The sequence below is a fragment of the Sarcophilus harrisii genome, chromosome 3 (genome assembly GCF_902635505.1).
Source record: "Sarcophilus harrisii chromosome 3, mSarHar1.11, whole genome shotgun sequence".
Lineage (NCBI taxonomy): Eukaryota > Metazoa > Chordata > Mammalia > Dasyuromorphia > Dasyuridae > Sarcophilus > Sarcophilus harrisii.
The window spans coordinates 238,730,929-238,749,116 of NC_045428.1; the positions used below are offsets into that span (position 1 = coordinate 238,730,929).

General features: G+C 33.1%; 1 protein-coding gene across 1 annotated transcript in view; it reads left to right on the forward strand.

The window, feature by feature from the left end:
- TMPRSS15 (transmembrane serine protease 15) overlaps window positions 1-18,188 on the forward strand; it is a 131,128-nt gene that overhangs the window by 20,394 nt on the left and 92,546 nt on the right. Inside the window, exons 4-5 of the mRNA XM_012544342.2 lie at window positions 3,149-3,294; window positions 16,571-16,612. Of these exons, the coding sequence (XP_012399796.1) occupies window positions 3,149-3,294; window positions 16,571-16,612 (188 nt within the window). The remainder of the gene's footprint in view (window positions 1-3,148; window positions 3,295-16,570; window positions 16,613-18,188) is intronic.

Consider the following 18,188-nt stretch of genomic DNA (forward strand, 5'->3'; position numbering starts at 1 on the left):
TTGTGTTGATTTCATATTAATTTTGTATGTACTTAAATCCTCTTTCTATGTTCTTTAGTTAAGTTCAGGAATTTAGCTTTCCCCTCTGAGATAGTTTAAAGGTGAACCTGATCATAAGTCACTATAATTAAAAGGAAAGAACTGTCATCTTGTATGCTATTAGTCCCAAAACTAGTTCTAAGAATTGTCTCTAATTGTCCTTATACCATTAAGGAAAGCTGTTATCTCCTTAATAAATCTTCTGGGTGTCAGGGATTCTGCAAATTCTGATGCAGTAGCAAAGATTTTAGAATGCAAGATGGATCCCATAAATCAATCAGCATTCCTGTGATCACTAGCCCCACGTGGGTACTAGCCTGCTTTCTTTAGAAAATGGAATCATAATCTTCCTATCGCTTTGATGATGTCTGGCTTACCACCAATCATGTTCTCCCTGGTCCTGTTCTTTGTTCTGTATTTTAAAAAGACCCTGCTTCTACACATTTTTGTCTCTATTATAGCTGAGGTGGCCATCGACCCTCTATTAATAAATTCTTGCTTTATTAATGAAGTGACAGTGTTCAGAATTTTGTCTCAGGCTACTTGTATTAATTTCTGTCACGAGTAGACACATTATACCATATTATATCATATTATAGTACATATTTGTATATAGCTAAGAGAATTTATTTTGATTATGAATATTTGATTAAGAAATTTTGCTTTTCTCTTCTTTTTTTCTTTTCCCAATGTGTTGGGAGGGAAAGAAATAGATTTTATTCATTTTTATAAATTCAGGATGGAACTATAGATGTGAAATGTTGCAAAAATTTTCAGTTGAAATTACCATAGTATAAATTTACCTAATTTCTTTAATTTGTGACAACAAACCTCTAAATGTTAAAATGTAAAAATAAAACACATCAATAAAACTTTTTTTAAGGCAAGGGAAAAAAAGAATAAATATTTTTAAGTCTCATTCATTTAGTATTTTTCTCCAGTTGCATGTAAAAAAATTCATATTCTTAAAAAAAAATTTTGAGTTCAGATTCTCTCCTTCAATGGTGTGTAAAACTTTCCATAATAGTCATTTTGTGAAAAGGATACGTAGACAAAAAATATCCTCAAGAAAAATAAAAAAGTAAAAGAAAGCTCCCCACAAAGACCAAGGACTTTGATTTGTCCTGACTCTCGCTGATCCTGAGGCTCTCCAGGGAGCTAGCCCATACTTTATATTTGGCACCCAATGTGGGGGGAGAAGTGAAGGAGGTAGGCAAGCTGCCACATGGCTTGCCAAGGATGTATCCTGGATTCTGGAGTCTAGAGTCTCCAGCCTCTCTCCTCCTCGTCCTGCTGCCAAATGACTCTAGCTCCTCTCCCTCCACCCTCCAATCCTTGCCTATGATTATCTCACCACCAAACATTCAGCAAGCACTAATGATGAGGAGAGCTGTCACATTGCCATCTCATTTTAAAATGTATATACAGCCATTATCTCACATCAAATAGATAATTAGCCTTAAGTTCTGGGTTGTCTGATTGAAGCATGCCTTTTTGGAGTTTCAGCCCTCTACAACTTGATATACATGCAAATTACTGTCTGAAAAATTTCACAGTTTTTGAAAAAAAATCTGTTGTACTGACTTTAATGTAAAATTTAGATGGCTAGTCCTTCCATTAACTATATCAGTGCATATATTTGGATCAAGAACCAGATGGACAATAAATTGGATATAGATTTGAAAAGGAGGAACAGAAAAGGTTCTATTGTTTTTTTTAGAAAATTGTATAATATGTTAACAATCCCTAATTATTCTCTATTACAAAGACCTAATCTTTTAATAAAGATGTTTCCACAAATATATCATATTCAAAAAGTGATGGATTGGAAAAATGATTTAATTATCATTTAATGATAATGACGAACTGATTAAATCCTTGGTAGAAGTTGTGTGGAATAGCAGAGATAAGATTCTGGGAGAATAGGAATTCATCTTTTTGTATGTTCACCAATGATGGGACTAGCCTCATAACTGAATGGCATAGTAGATAGAGTTCTAGACTTTGAGGCAGGAAGGCCTGAGTTCTGTGACCTCAGATACTTACTAACTGTGTGATCCTGAAAAAATATATAATATTTAGGGTTGTCTTTCTCATGACAAAATTATGATCTGAATAGCATGAGTATTATCATGTCCATTTTGCAGATGAAGAACTGAGATCCCGGGTTAAGAGATTTGTCCATGGTCAAAGAGCTAGTTAAGTGAAAAATCAAGACTGGAACACAGATCTAATATGTTTTCCAGTAAGTCAGCCACATCTCATTTAATAAAAATAACTAAAACAAAAATAAAGGAGATTTATATTATTCCCTAAGATATTTTATAAACTGAAAGAATCCTGATATATAAACCCTTAACCCCACCTCCTGCTCTTTATAAAATTCCATTCCATTCATCCTGTATATATATATTCACATTCTATATAAGGTTGCTGAAACAGATACCCAGAGCTCATTGACTGATTGATAAAGAATTCAGTTCAGCCTGTGCACTGTGCATAATAAAATGGCAGTTTCCTATCTCTGCATTTTTGAATGGTAATTGGCAGCAGTACCTAATCAGAGGATTCTCAGGCTATTTTATCACATTGTATGATAGTTCTGGAAGGGCTACTTTGGGATCTTATGAAATAGATTCAACTTTTTTTTTTTTTTTACAGAAAGTCATTCCTCTGAGATATTAGAAACTTAACTGAATTCATACATTTTATTCCCCTGACTAGTGAAATATGGAACACTGTATTGCCATATGACTTCATAGGTATGTTTGTTTAATTTGACCTAACTTGATGCTAAGTTTTCTTTATGAAAAATTATCTTACTATGAAAGAGAATGCAAACCTTTATGGATAAAAATATGAAGCATAAATCCAGAAACTCAAATTTTAAACTTGCTATCCTTGTGGTTTTATATATATTCTTTGATAAGTCATTTAACCTTTTTATTACTTCTTCATCTAAGGAATAAAGATAATACTTAACATAGTCAACTTAATTAAGATTAACAAAGTAATGTTTGTTAAGATATTTAAGTCCTCTAACATGTAATAAGGACAAATCACAAAAGGATACTGAGTTTTTTCCTTTAATATCATTTTTGTTTTGCAGAAATGGCAGCGTTTTAGTCATATTTGATCTTTTCTTTGCCAAATGGGTGTCAGATGAAAACACTAAGAATGAGCTGATTCAAGGAATTGAAGCAAATAACCAATTGATGCCTTTCCACATTGATTTGAGCAGCATATATGTTACAGGTACCTTGAATATCATTTGCTTCATGATATATGACTCTGAGTCCTGAGCCTACTTTTCTTTTCATGCTATTATTTGTGATCTCATCAACTTCCGCTGATTCAATGATCATTAGGCAGATGATTCTTAATTCTATTCATCCAACTCCAGCTTTCCTAAATTCCAGTCTTGCTTATTGGACGATACAAACTCAATATGTCAAAAATTGAATTTATTATCTTTCTCCCCAAACTCACTCATTTAGTGACCTCCTTCTTACTATTAAGGATAGCTGCTATAGTGGATAGAATATTGGACCCAAAGCCAGAAAGATCCAAGTTCAAGTTCTGCTTTTATCACTAACAGTGTGATCCTGGGCAAGAACTTAACTTCTCAGCCTCAGTTTTCTCATCTGTAAAGAGGAGATTATTAGTATTCACTTAACAGGATTGTTGTGAGGATCAAATGATATAACATATGCAGAAAGCCTTATAAAGTATTACATACATACAGCCTTAAAGTGTTTCATGATTGCTGGCTATTATCTTTTCCTTATTATTAATATTTATCATATGTACCCATTCTTGTTCTATTCATCCTCTAGAGCCTTCCTTTCTCAGGTTACCTTCCTTCTGTGCAGACATATACCCTTTTATGCATAGACACATACAAAAACATGTATATAAACTTATTTTCCAGAACATACATGTACATATTATTAGTATATGTAAACATATGTGTGTATATTCTTTGCTTTTGTATCCCCAGTGTCTCACACATATGATGCTTAAATTTTTTTAACACTAAATCTATGTGATGATGTTTATACCTAAGGCTAATTGTGGGTCAAAAGTAGAAGGCTAATGATATTTATTACTATTATTTGACTTTTTGCTATATTAGACAATATCATAGGATGTATCTAATAATTCATGGATGAATTGGGATTTTTGTTTTGGGAAGGTGTTTCCATAGTGACAAATTCTTCATATCTTTCCAGAAATGGAACGGTAGAAGGAAGATAGGACAACTTGTTAGCGCTATATTGGAAAACTTTATATTCATTTCACTTTCTTTTCTTAATAAAAATGTTATCCTGAAAAGAAAATAGAAGCCAAACTGAAAGCAAAGAGATTTTTAGCAAGCTAAGGCTTCTGTTCTTGATAGCAAATTCAGATTTCTGGGGAACATATTTAGCTTTCACACCTGCTTTGAGTTTACAGCCAATCCACAGCATTCTATGATATCTTTGGATATCGAGGTAAAGCACTTCACAGGAGAGGGAAGAGTAGAGAAAGAAGGGAGTCAGTCAAGGAAGAAAAAGGGAATATTTAGAATGCAAGCTGCAGTATTTATTATTAGAATAGGAAAACATTCTCTGGTACCAGGCAGGAGACAAGGAATGGAGACCAAATACTTTTACAATTGTGAAAGAAGTCCTTTTAGATAAAACTGAAAGGTCTCTTATCTAAGGACAGCAAGTAATTTTTTACAATAGTGGGTAAACTTATCTTATAAACATCCTTATATAAAGATTGAGGTCTTTTTAGGCCACAAGGTAGCTAGGGAATTTTTATATTGTTGGCCCATCAAGATGCAGTGAAATGATTGTGGTTCCTATTTTTTCCCACACATCTGCAAAATGAAAGTACTCTTGGGACAAACAGATCTATTCCAGTTCCTCAGGCTGTTGCTAGCTCATTACCTTACTAATGTTCTCACCAGGTTCTAAAGCTATTTAGTGAATGTGAATATAAAACATCCCCAAAAGTACTCAAAATGCAAAAACCCGGATTGATGATCTGTGATGCAATCCATGGGTCCTTCCAGGGCCATATGCCTATGTGGAGCACTTCCTCGGGCTTCCTGGAACTGATAAATTGAGTTCCCAGATTCTCTGAGAAGGAGAAGGATTTTTCAGAATTGCTGAATAAGTTGGCACTCCCAGATCTGATGAAACTTCCAGGAGGGTTATTGTTTATGAGAATTACTACACAAATGCTTTTTGTAATATATCACTTGGATTTTATGTCAAAGTGAATTGCTAATTAATTTATGGAATTATGAAATGGGAGAAACATGCCTGATTCTTTGTGTACTTTCCAGGAAAGGCTAGAGACAAAGGGAAATATGATTTCAAGCACAATTTAATAAGGTCCAGAAGGTGGAGGGGCAAATAAGCACAGAAAGTACAGTGACAAGTGGCAAAAGAAAAAAAAAAGATGGGGAAGATACAAAGGCAGATAACAAGGAGAAAGGGATAACATAGTGGAGGAAGGTAGATAGCATGAGGAAGAGAATGGGAAGGCAGGAAATTAGAGAGGGTAACTAATGAAAACATGGATTCAAGTTAGGAATGTTTGATAGCATTCATCTAAATGGTGGTGCAAGAGAGCTGAGGGAATAGAGAGAGGGGAGATCACATTTTTATATGATTTTAATGGGGGACTTTTATTCATGCAACCTTAGGAGTTAGTTCATTAACATATGCAAATTGTTTCAAAGCTGTCAGTAAAACTTTAAAGTCAGCTTGTCTAAATCATCTCAAATTTATCAGCACCATTGTTCTGTTCTTGCTGCAAATATCTAGAGCTTATTTGGGATTTAGAACCAAAAGAACCTGATAGCAAGGACTAGATGGCTTACCCTGCTATAGCATATATTTCCAGGATTTGATTTTTGATTAATAAATCATGCAGTAAATTATCTCTTTTGATCTTGTAGGCAGTCTGTACATCATGTCTATGTTCCCCTTTGCAATCTGATTTCCTGCTATTGTTACTTTATACTTGCTACTTGCAAATATATGGGGGATCAGAATAAGATACAATTTTCACACAAAGTAAGAGCCAATGAAGATTGACAACAGAAATATTTGTCATCCTAAAGTATGTTAAAATATCTTCTATGTAAAAATAAATCAAATTTAAATGATTCCATGCAACTCAAAATAGCTTTATAGAAAGATCTTTTAAATCAAAGTAAACTTCATGATTAGGGAGGAAGCAGTTTAAAAGATCATGACAACCATAAAATTTAACAAAATAGATCATCCTAAGAAAGCTCAATAAAACTCATAGAAAAATAGTTTTCAGATAATTTAAACTATTTTTTTAAATTACTGTAATAAACTGTAAGCATGAGGTTCTTGGGTAAGAAGGCATATGACTGATCAAGATCATCAAGAAAGAGATTAAAAATTATTTATCTAGTTGTAAAACTTACAGGTTTTTTTAGGCTTCATTACAATTTTTGTAAAACAAGTCCAAAGATTAATTTTACCTTTATTTTATTTGAGTATTTTTTATCACAAACTTTCTTACACAGTCAGTGCTAAGCCCAAAGCAAAAACAAACAAACAAACATTTAAAAACTGTAGAAAGAATGAATGTGTTCATTCCTATACTATATCATTTGTATTCTTTTTTAAAAATTTAGAAAATTTAAAATTTATCCAGAGTAAATTCATGGGCAATATAATCTTCAGCTTAGACACAATTCTCTACAAAATGATGATAGCTCTTAATTGCCAAATCATATAGCTTTTTGTCATTCTTTTTCCTTCTTGATCTTCATGTAGTATTTAACATTGTTGACTACAGGTAATGGGGTAATGTGGAGGACAGAATGTTGAACCTGAAGTCTAGAAGACCTGAGTTTGAAATTTGCCTCAAATACAATATGTGACTCTGAGCAAATCCCTTAACCTCTGTAACTTCCATTTTCTCCATTATAAAATTGGGAAAATAAAATCATCTGTTTCATAGTGTTACTAATAGACTCAAATAAGGAATTATATTCAAGGTGTTCTGAAAGGCTTAAGGCAGTTTTAAGCTACTACAGATATGAAAGCTCAAAACTTCAAACTGCACTAAAAGTTTTGGAACACCATGTTTAAAGTACTTCACGTTCTAGATAAATATAAGCTCTTCTTATTGATCACCATCTTCTCTTGTTCTCTTCTCTCTGGGGTTTTTAATGACACTATTCTTACTTGATTCTATTCCTTCTCAGTCTCCTTAAGTGTATCATTATACATATCACAATTTCTACTTGTGAAGTTATCCCAAGGCTCTGTTCTGGATCCTCTCTTGGGTTCATTAATTATAATCTCTAGGAGATAAAGATGCAGCATTATATATATTTTCTCCTGAGATCCAGTACTCTGTCTCCAAGGGCCTGTTGGACATTTTGAATTGATTATTTCAGGCAATCTCAAATTCAGGCATCACATACCCAAAGCAGATTTCATTATCTGTTCCTCTATACATATTTCTCTTCCAAACTTCCCTATTTCTTTTGAAAGCACCATTAGCTTTTAGGTTAGCTTCATTGACAACTTCAATTTGATCCTTGGCTCATAACTCTTACTTATTCCATATACACAATAAGCTGCCAACAAGTCCTTTCCATTTCAGTCCCGCATCCTATCTCATGTCTGGACTCTTCTTTCCACCCTAGTTTTAACCTCTTAATAATAACCTCTTAATGAGTCTCCCTTCTCTAATTCATCTTTCACACACAGTGAAATCACTGCTAAAGGGAGAAGATTTGACTATATTATTCCCCGAACCTTGCGTGTCTCCCTTAATTTCTAAGACTGAATATCTCTAAAGATCTCTTCACAACCTGTCACTTTTTCCATGACTGAGATTAATCAGACATTTGTTTTTCTTATCCTTGTCTTAAAGATGAGAAAACTAAGGCTAAAGGATGGTAATTGATTTGCTTACTGTCAACTCAGATATTAATTGTGTGAGGTTGGATTTGAACTCAGAACTTCCTGACTTCAGATCCTGTGACCACTGTATTATCTAGTGCTTCGGTCTTTTGTATGACATTTCAAAGAACCCCCAAATTAATATAGTGCTTCTCACTATATTAATGACATAATATTGACTGAAGAGAATGACACGGCACATGTCCTAGAGGGGATGATAACTCATAGAAAAGACAAAGGGAAGAGACCAGTTCTAATTTTGAGGAAATAAAATGTATGGGGAGATGGGGAGAACCTATATGATTCGAGAAATAGCCTATAATAAACTACTGATATTCATTGCCTCATAATCTCAACCACACACCTAGGTTCACACAGGAAGTAGTCTCCTTTTGAGCTAGCTAAGAGATGGGGTTTTGACAAAATCGGGGAAAGGATGGATTATAGAGTAATATTAATTATCAAGAAATATAGCTTGATGCTAAAATTCCTCAATGGCCTCTATTTATAGAGTCACTTACAAATCCATCTCTTTGGAATGGGACCTTGAACAGGTTTCATATGTGTGTGTGTGTGTGTGTGTGTGTGTGTGTGTGTATTGTATATGTGTGTGTATAAAGTTGGCTGTCCAAAAGTACTAAGGACTATATTTTTGGAAGTCTCTATTCAAAAAAGATCAGAGCCTTTAGTAAGCACAAAAGGGTGACCAGTTTAATCAACCATTAGTTTTTTGGATCCATAGGCTCCAAAGTGCTAGTATTTTGAAAAGAAGTTGCTGCCCTATTTTACAGGGCTCCCTTGCTGCTACTGAAAAGATGACAAAAAATTATATCATCACTTCATTCAGAGTTTCCCATTATGTATGATAGGTTCACATGTAATGAGAAACTCTAAATAAGGGGTGATGGTAGAAGATGGATAGGGTTCATTGTGATTCATTCTGCATCAGCCAACATGTAGTGAGAAACTCTGAATGAAAGATGATAGGGCACAAAAGGCATCCATTGCTAAATGGAAAAGTATATTTAAGATCTTACTTTTTGAGATATTAGTGATTTGGGGGGGGGAACAGGTTGTGACTGCTAGTCTTAGATCCAATGCTTTACTTCCTCTGCTAATTCATTCAGTAACTTATGAGGACTTGGCTCTTGATAAACATCACTGGTTCATTGCTATGTCTGCCCACTTACAAAAACACATAAACAACTGAACCTCAATGGCCATTAATTCAGTAACCTGGAACACCTTAAGTGCTAATGGTTCTGGCAAAATTCACACAGTGGGCCAAGTTGAGTTCTGAATAGCTAATGTAAAGGAAAAACAGGAATAGGATAAAGATTTTTTTTTAATTTATATTGATTCCTGAGTGATGCCTGCATGATTGAGTAAAAGGTCTGAGGTCTGTAGAGAAGAATAAATAATTAATGACTCTATTCTTTAAGGTTAAGAGGAGTAAGGAAATCTTTTTTTTTAATTATAGCATTTTATTTACAAGATATATGCATAGTAATTTTTCAGCACTGACAATTGCAAAACCTTTTGTTCCAGTTTTTCTCCTCCTTCCCCCCATCCCCAGATGGCCGGTAGACCAATACATGTTAAATATGTTAAAGTATATGTTAAACACAATATATGTATACACATCCATACAGTTATTTTGCTGCACAAGAAGAATCAGACTTTGAAATAATGTAAAATTAACCTGTGAAGGAAATAAAAAATGAAGGTGGACAAAAATAGAGGGGTTGGAAATGCTATGTAGTGGTTCACACTCATTTCCCAGAGTTCTTTCGCTGGGTATAGCTAGTTCTATTCATCATTGAACAAATGGAACTGATTTGGTTCCTCTCATTGTTGAAGAGGGCCATATCCATCAGAACTGATCATCATATAGTATTGTTGAAGTATATAATGATCTCCTGATCCTGCTCATTTCACTCAGCATCAGTTCGTGTAAGTCTCTCCAGGTCTTTCTAAAATCATCCTGCTGGTCATTTCTTACAGAACAATAATATTCCATAATATCTATGTACCACATTTTATTCAGCCATTCTCCAACTGATGGAAATCCATTCAGTTTCTAGTGTCTAGCCACTACAAAAAGGGCTGCCACTTTTGTATATATGGGTCCCTTTCCCTTCTTTAAGATCTCTTTGGGATATAAGCCCAGTAGTAACACTACTGGATCAAAGGGTATGCACAGTTTGATAACTTTTTGAGCATAGTTCCAAATTGCTCTCCAGAATGGTTGGATCAATTCACAATTCAACCAACAATGTATCAGTGTCCCAGTTTCCCCACATCCCCTCCAACATTCAGCATTATCTTTTCCTTTCATCCTAGCCAATCTGAGAGGTGTCTAGTAGTATCTCAGAGTTGTCTTAATTTGCATTTCTCTGATTAATAATGACTTGGAGTATCTTTTCATATGGCTAGAAATAGTTTCAATTTCTTCATCTGAAAATTGTCTGTTCATATCCTTTGACTATCAATTGGAGAATAGCTTGAATTCTTATAAATTTGAATAAGTTCTCTATATATTTTGGAAATGAGGCCTTTGTCAGAACCTTTGACTGTCAAAATGTTTTCCCAGTTTATTGTTTCCCTTCTAATCTTGTCTGCATTAGTTTTGTTTATACAAAAGCTTTTCAATTTGATATAATCAAAATTTTCTCTTTTGTGATCAATAATGATAGCTAGTTCTTCTTTGGTCACAAATTCCTTCCTCCTCCACAGGTCTGAGAGATAAACTATCCTATGCTCTTCTAATTTATTTATAATCTCATTCTTTATTCCTAGATCATGGACCCATTTTGACCTTATCTTGGTGTACGGTGTTAAGTGTGGTCAATGCCTAGTTTCTGCCATACTAATTTCCAATTTTCCCAGAAGTTTTTGTCAAACAGTGAATTCCCAAAAGCTGGTGTCTTTAGGGAGTAAAGGAATCTTGCTGATACTCCCCCCTCCCCATACAGGTTATATGGCATGTTATTTTCCGTAAGATATATCATGAACTCTCTGCTGATCTGAATCAGGTTAATGCCTTCACTAGAAGGGCAAAAATTGGGAATTACCTCCATCACTATTCTGAACATGGACATGGGTAAAGGAGTAGTACAGGACATAATGAATGCTATGTTTCAGAAAATGTGAAACTGTATAATTTCTAACTAAAATCTATGTAACTATTTCTGTTAAATTATAGTCCTTATGTCAGTTAGAACATCTTCCTTTGCTACCTTTGATTCCACATGAGTCAATTTGCTCTTGAATGGCAAATTGATTATAATGGCCTGCTTTACCAATCTTACAAAAAGTGTTCTGACTTTATTACAGTTGATGCTTATTTAGAATATGGTCTTGCATTGCTAGTAATCTATTACCATGACAATCACCATGACAGTCAAAGGTTTTCCCATCTCCTATGCCATCCCCAAGCAGCAGGTATTGTTTGACACTGAAATGGATTTTTAAAATACCTTTATTATAATACCTCTGTTGATTCGAATTGGATATTCCATCTCCCATAAACTATGCCTGTAATAAGTCAGCACGATCCTAAGAAGAATGATGGCTATCTATTTTATCATTTTTTTGATCTGACCTCTAAAAAGACAGAAGTGATTAAGATATATTTCACTTAGGAACAGTCCCAGTTGATTCTCTCTAACCTATTCTATCCCTAATGTGAAAATGACTAGATTTTGAGGTCTCTTTCTCCTCAGAAGGTTCTATATGGAGCCACTTCTATTTAATGATCTCTCAGATGTGGCAGGGATCTTGACAAACATCCTTTAAATTTGTAATCAATTGTCAGCATAACAACATTTGATTTGTGCTCAAGTTTAATTTTGTTATATTGGTTGTAAAAATTATACAAGTTTATTTTGATAGTCTATTTTTCATTAACATAATCATAATCTTTTTCATTGATTAACCAGAGCCTGTACTCCAAATCATTTTTTTCCTCTAGCAATTATTCATTTCTTAATATAATAAATCCCTTCCTTTGCTCTAAATAAAGAAAAGATAAATTAGTGTTTTTATATTATAATTAACAGTCAATAACAAACAGAAATCAATAATTATTTACAATAATTTGTCTATAAGAAAGTTCACTAAGATAGTCACTTGAATCTCTCATTATAGTACCAGTTGACTTTTCTTCCCTTGTGAAAACTTTTTTTTTTTTTTTTTTTGCCATTCAGCCTTTTTTTGGTTATCAAGGAAAGCCTCTTCTCAAAAATCCTTTTGTAAGATAATGTTGAAAACAGTTTTCTAAGGAAATAATAGTATTGAACATGTATGTAGTACTTTAAAATTTCAAATTTTTTAATATTATTTAACTCTCAAAAAGGCTTTGTAAGATAGATGCCATATTATCCCCCTTGTACAGAAGTAAAGAGTGAGGCATAAAAAGCTTAAGTGACTTATTCAGGGTCACACAGTAGCATTTGATCATGTCTTCTTGATTCCAGAACCACCATTCTATCCACTTTCCTACCTAACTGCCCAGAATACTTCTCCATCTTTTTTTCTCTCTCAATGGTTACATTAGCTTCTCCTCAGCTATGACAGGAAACAATTCAGCTTCCCTCGGTTAGATTGTGGCCCCTCAAGAACCATACTTTTGCCTTCTATATCCCTAATACTTAGCATAGTTCTTGTCACTTTTAATAGTCTATCTCCTGTTTGTTTATCTTATACTCTAAGGGTCAAAAGTAAAAAGATAACGTTTCTTTGACTTCATAGAGAAGCATCTCATAGCAACTGTTAGTTCAAAGTCTACAAGTAAACATGGCTTTTCTCAACATTTCATGTAGAGATGAAAAATATAATAATAATATCTGTGGATCCTATTAATTTACAATTTTTGGCTATGATGGAAAGAGATGAATAAATGTTTTGATACATATTTATTTTTCTTCCTTTTTTGGCATATGCAATGGTAGTTATATAGCTACTACAATTTTTTTTAATTGCCTAGAGGTGTAGGTCCAAAGGTATGCACAGTTTTGTATGCAAATACTACCAGAATGGTTAGACCAATTTACAATGTTGACAGCAGTGGGTGAGTATGCCCATTTACTTGAAGTTCTGCCAACATTTCTCAATAACACATCTCTAATCTTTTTTGTCAGTCTGATAACTGTAAGGTGAAACTATAAATTTGTTTTAATTTACCTTTCTCTAAATAATAGTGATTTTGAGCATTTTTTTTCATATGGTATGCTGATAGCTTGGATTTCTTCCTTCAAAAACTCTTTTTATATTCTTTGAAGATTTATCTTTTGAAGAATGACCCTTAGTCTTTTATTTAAATTTTGAATCAATTGCTTATAAATCTTGGGAAAGAGATCTTGTAAGAGTGTTTGTGTCCCTTATGTTTTCCTTCTAATTTTCATTACATTAAATTTGTGAAAAAGCTTTTAGATTTGTATAGAATAAAAATTTCTCCTTATATCTTATACAATCTTCTGTATCACTAGTTTAATCATGAATTCCTCCTTTTTCCAAATATGTGAAAAATAATTTCTTCCTTGCTCCTCTAATTTATTTACTATAAGACTTCTTATGTCTATATCATACATATCCATTTGTAGTTTATCTTAGTATATGTTGTGAGATATGATTTATACCTCATTTCTTACTATCCATTTTCCCATAACTTTTTTTTTGCTTCAAATCGTGAGTTCTTCCTCCAGTAACTTTGACTTTATCAAGCACTACGATATTGTATTTGTTTGCTTCTGTATGTTATGTGATCTGTCCCATTGAATGACTTCTCTGTCTTTAATTAATACCAAATCATTTTAATATAACACTTCACGGGACAGTTTGAGATCTGGTACTAATAGAACATATTTCAGATTTTAAAAAACACTGACCAATACGTGATGCTGGACCTGAAGGAAGAAAGACCAGAGTTCAAATCTAGATATTTACTAGCCCTTACTGGGCAAGTCACTTAATCTTCCTCAATCTTTGTTTCATCATCTGTAAAATGAGGATAATAATAGCATCTACCTTCTATAATTATTGTGAAAATTAAATGAGATAATATTTATAAAGCATTTTATAAACCTTAAAGCACTATAAAAATGCTGGTGATTATTGTTTTTATTATCATTTGTTATCCTTGATATTTGTGACTTTTTGTTCTTTCATGAGTTTCATTATTATTTTTTCTCCTAGGCATATAAAATACACCTTTCATTATTTTATTAATACAGCATTAGATAAACAATTTAGAAAATGTTGTCATTTTGTTAGATTGGCTCAATCTACCCATGAGCAATTCATGTTTATCTCTGATTTAATGTTTTGACAATTTCTTCCTTTCCTTAATTCCACCTTCACACTCTGCAATGTCACCTACCTCACTTTTTCCTCCAGAGCCATCTGGGTAGAGGGCCCAGATATAAATCAAGATGACTAGAAATGACACCGGATGAATTGATGAAATGGGAGACCCTGGACTTTTTAAGCTAAGGTCTTCCACAGGTCTCAGTTTGCCTGAGGCTGCACCCATTCAGTGATTAAGTTTTTGCTAGGTAGCAATTGAGGCTAAGGGTCTTTCCTGTTACCTAGTCCAAAAAAATCTAAATAAATAAATGAATGAATCTGTTCCTATTTACCTATACTACTCTCCCTCTCTCACCCTCTAATTGTTCCATTCTATTATCATTTCCCTTTTTAAGTGTAATGTATTTGTATATCAAAAAAAATTTTATTTGTTTAGGTATAATTGTGTTCAACTTCTTTTATTCAGTTTATATGAAAGTGAGATTATGGGGATGCCTTTTTCTTCCCACTCCTTTATGATTTTATATTGTCAATTTTATGAACTTTCGTTATTTGATCTTGATTTCTCATACTTCAGTAGTCCTTTTTCACCAGTATAGTCCCCTGTTCTTCTTATTTTTGTCTTCTCCTAAGACTATTAGGATAGAACAAAACCAAATGGGCCCTTTGTTGTTTTTTTATCCTTCTCTCTGATCCTTAAGATACCAAGGTTCTGATAAAAACAAATTTAGTCTCATATGTTACATTTTAAAAGTGTGTACCTTTCTCTCTTGGCATTTATATTTCCTTTTCAAAATGTCTAGTCAGTCTTTTTATCAGAAATGCCTGAAAATCTTCTATTCCATTAAAAATTCATCTTTTCCCCTTAGAGTATCACATTCCATTTTGCTGGATAGATTATCCTTGGTAGTAAGCTTTTATCTTTTGCCTTTCAAAGTATCCTATTCTATTCTTTCTTTTATAATAGCAATGCCAAATCTTATGTGATCCTTACTCTGGTTCCTTAGTATTTGAATGGTCTTTTGGTAGGTGGGGAGAGTAGAATTGCTTATTTTTCCTCTGTGACCTTCATGCTATGAATTTTGGTTATGATATTCCTGAGAATTTTAATTTTAAAGTTCCTTCGGGATGTTTCTGGTAGATTCTCTTTTCACTTTGCTTTCTAAGAATTCTGGGTAGTTTTCTTTTACAAAATGTTATCTAGTCTTTTTGGGGGTGAAGGAGGATATCATGACTTTCAATAGTCCAATAATTCTTTGTCTCTCCACTTATTTTCTAGAAGAGTTTACATATATATATATATATATATATATATATATATATATATATATATATATATATATATATATATATATATAAATCTTCCAGGCATTTATTTCTTGGATGAGGTTTTCCACTGTCCAATCTAAGGTATCAGTTCTCCCTGCTATTTTTTTTTTAATCATTTAACCATTCCATTTTTTTTTCTTTCTTACTTCCTTTTCCCCAAGATCTCTTGGAATTCTTGTGGCTTGGACAAGTCCCTCCAACTTTATTTTTCTCTGAGTTCCTGGAAAATTAGAATGAGCTAAAGTGAAAACAATGATTTGATCCAACACCAAGAAATATTAAAATAAAGCAAAAAGATTGAAAACATAAGAAACAAAATATTCTTCATAAAAACCCTGTAAATATCTTACTCAGTATCAGGTTCAGAGTGGTTAATTAAGATATCAGGGGTAACACAGATAATAAACAGCTGTGCAAGTCTTGAAATAAAGATTTCTGATACTGGTTGCCACATAACCTTCCAGGATACCACTCATGCAACAAAGTTTCTGGCTAAAATCAAAAAACTTTCACACAAATAAAAAAAAAAGCATTATAGAAATATTTAACTAATCATGTTTACAATGACAAAATTCAAGATTAATCAGTTATGACACTAAAAATGTTCATTTTAAATTCTTAAATAGAAAAACATAGACCAAAGGAATAAAAAAAATTGCCCCAAACCATCTTACTCAAAACCCTTATTTTCCGAATAAAAACATCAATACCTAGGCAAATCAACTGATCCTACATCAACGGCTAGCTATTGGCACAGCTGGATTTAGAACCCAGGTTTCCTGACTTCCTATTATACTATGCCAGACTTTCTTTCAGAAGGCAGAAAAACAGAACAATCTGTATATTTGCATTGTCCATTCCAGAAGAGGATATCAGGAGGTGTATGATTGCTGTTAAATGCTGTCAACGTTTAAATAAAATAACTTCTTATTTATCTTTAACAGGTGCTGACAAACTTACAACTAGCAATCCTCCAACAACCAAAGGTCAGTTTGTGAATAACATTTTTCCGTTTTTAGGTTCTCAAGATGTTTTCATATATAACAATTCTTTTTATTCTGATAACAATCTTAGGCAACAACTGGTACTAGAATTCAGGTCTTCTTGATCTCTTGCCATTTTTCTCATTCAGGAAAGAGAGTTACAAGACATATTTATAGTACAGGAGGGTCTCAGTGAAGAACAGCAGAGATAAACAGGGGTAACAATAAATAAGATTTTATCTCTACACACCAGGGGAGGAAGAGAACAGAGGCCAACAGTGAACAATTTCGGAAATAATGGCTTCATTGTTCCCATACTGTTACCAAGACAAGTATATGGTGGAATGGCTTTGGATGGATGTGGGACTGTGAAAAATAGTTTTCCCACTTTGCTGGCCCTAATCCCTTCAATACTCAAACTTATATAGAGTTTTAGACAAAGAGCTGTCTAATATTAATAGGATATTGTTCTATCATCTACATAGGAAGATAATAGTATACCCAAGATTACAGAAATGAGGGTCTTTTTTAAAATTGCCTAATTAAAAGTGAGGAATAAGGGAAAGGAACATAAGGAACTTAAATCTGTTTTAACCTACAAGAAAGGTGAAACAAAAAGCGAAAGCCCACTCTCTGGGTTTATTAGCATTCATATATATAGGAATAGGAGGGGGCATGTAGAATGAAGTAGGATGAGGTCATTGGTTTTCATCAATTCATAGTCTTGAAAAATTTAGACAGACAGATTGCATTAAAATTAGGATTTGTGTTAGACTAAGATCAAGAATGTGTATTTATATGATAGCATGAAACTGACTGAGAAAAAAATTAACCCAATTTTTTATTTTAAAAAAATACTATTGCTTTAGAAACAGAAAAAGAAAATATTTTCAACTTTGTTTTTCTCACACACACTTCCATATTTCAGAGCTGAAAATATACAATTAATATTCAACTTACTCATTTATATGGAGTTCATTATTATACTGAAATCATTATTATTGTTATTGCTATTATTTTACATCTTATTTTTCCAATCTTTGAATTCAGCATAGGTCAGATAGAAATAGTTCTGGAACAAGTTGTTATTCTGTAACTGTTCTTTAATATTTAATATTCTTTGGACCATTATATTAATTAATTAATATTTCAGGCTTTAGTATAGAAACAAATTGAATAACTGATTTTCCATGTTAACAAAAGTATGGGGATATAAACTAATCTTCTGTGTCTAACCACTAGATGGCATTCTCTGTGGGGTATGGCTTCCTTCCAAAGCCCTGTGCTTTGTGTTTCCCAGTGGAAGTAAAATAGTTGTCCCTTGAGTTTACTCACCTCATGATTTTAACAGTTTTCATATTTTAAAAAATGAATCAGTTATACCTGGTCTCAGATCCTTGTAAAAGCTTAACACAGATCCCTCCACTTTTCTCTTATTCAATAATTCTAATTTCCCAGAAAAGTTTAGCAAGTAGTTTCTCTACTGAAGGGATCCTTTGCTTCATCTTCTCTTTATTTGTAAGTACTAAACATACAAGAGCTTTCTCCCCTATTTTTATCTCAAAACCCCTTGACATTA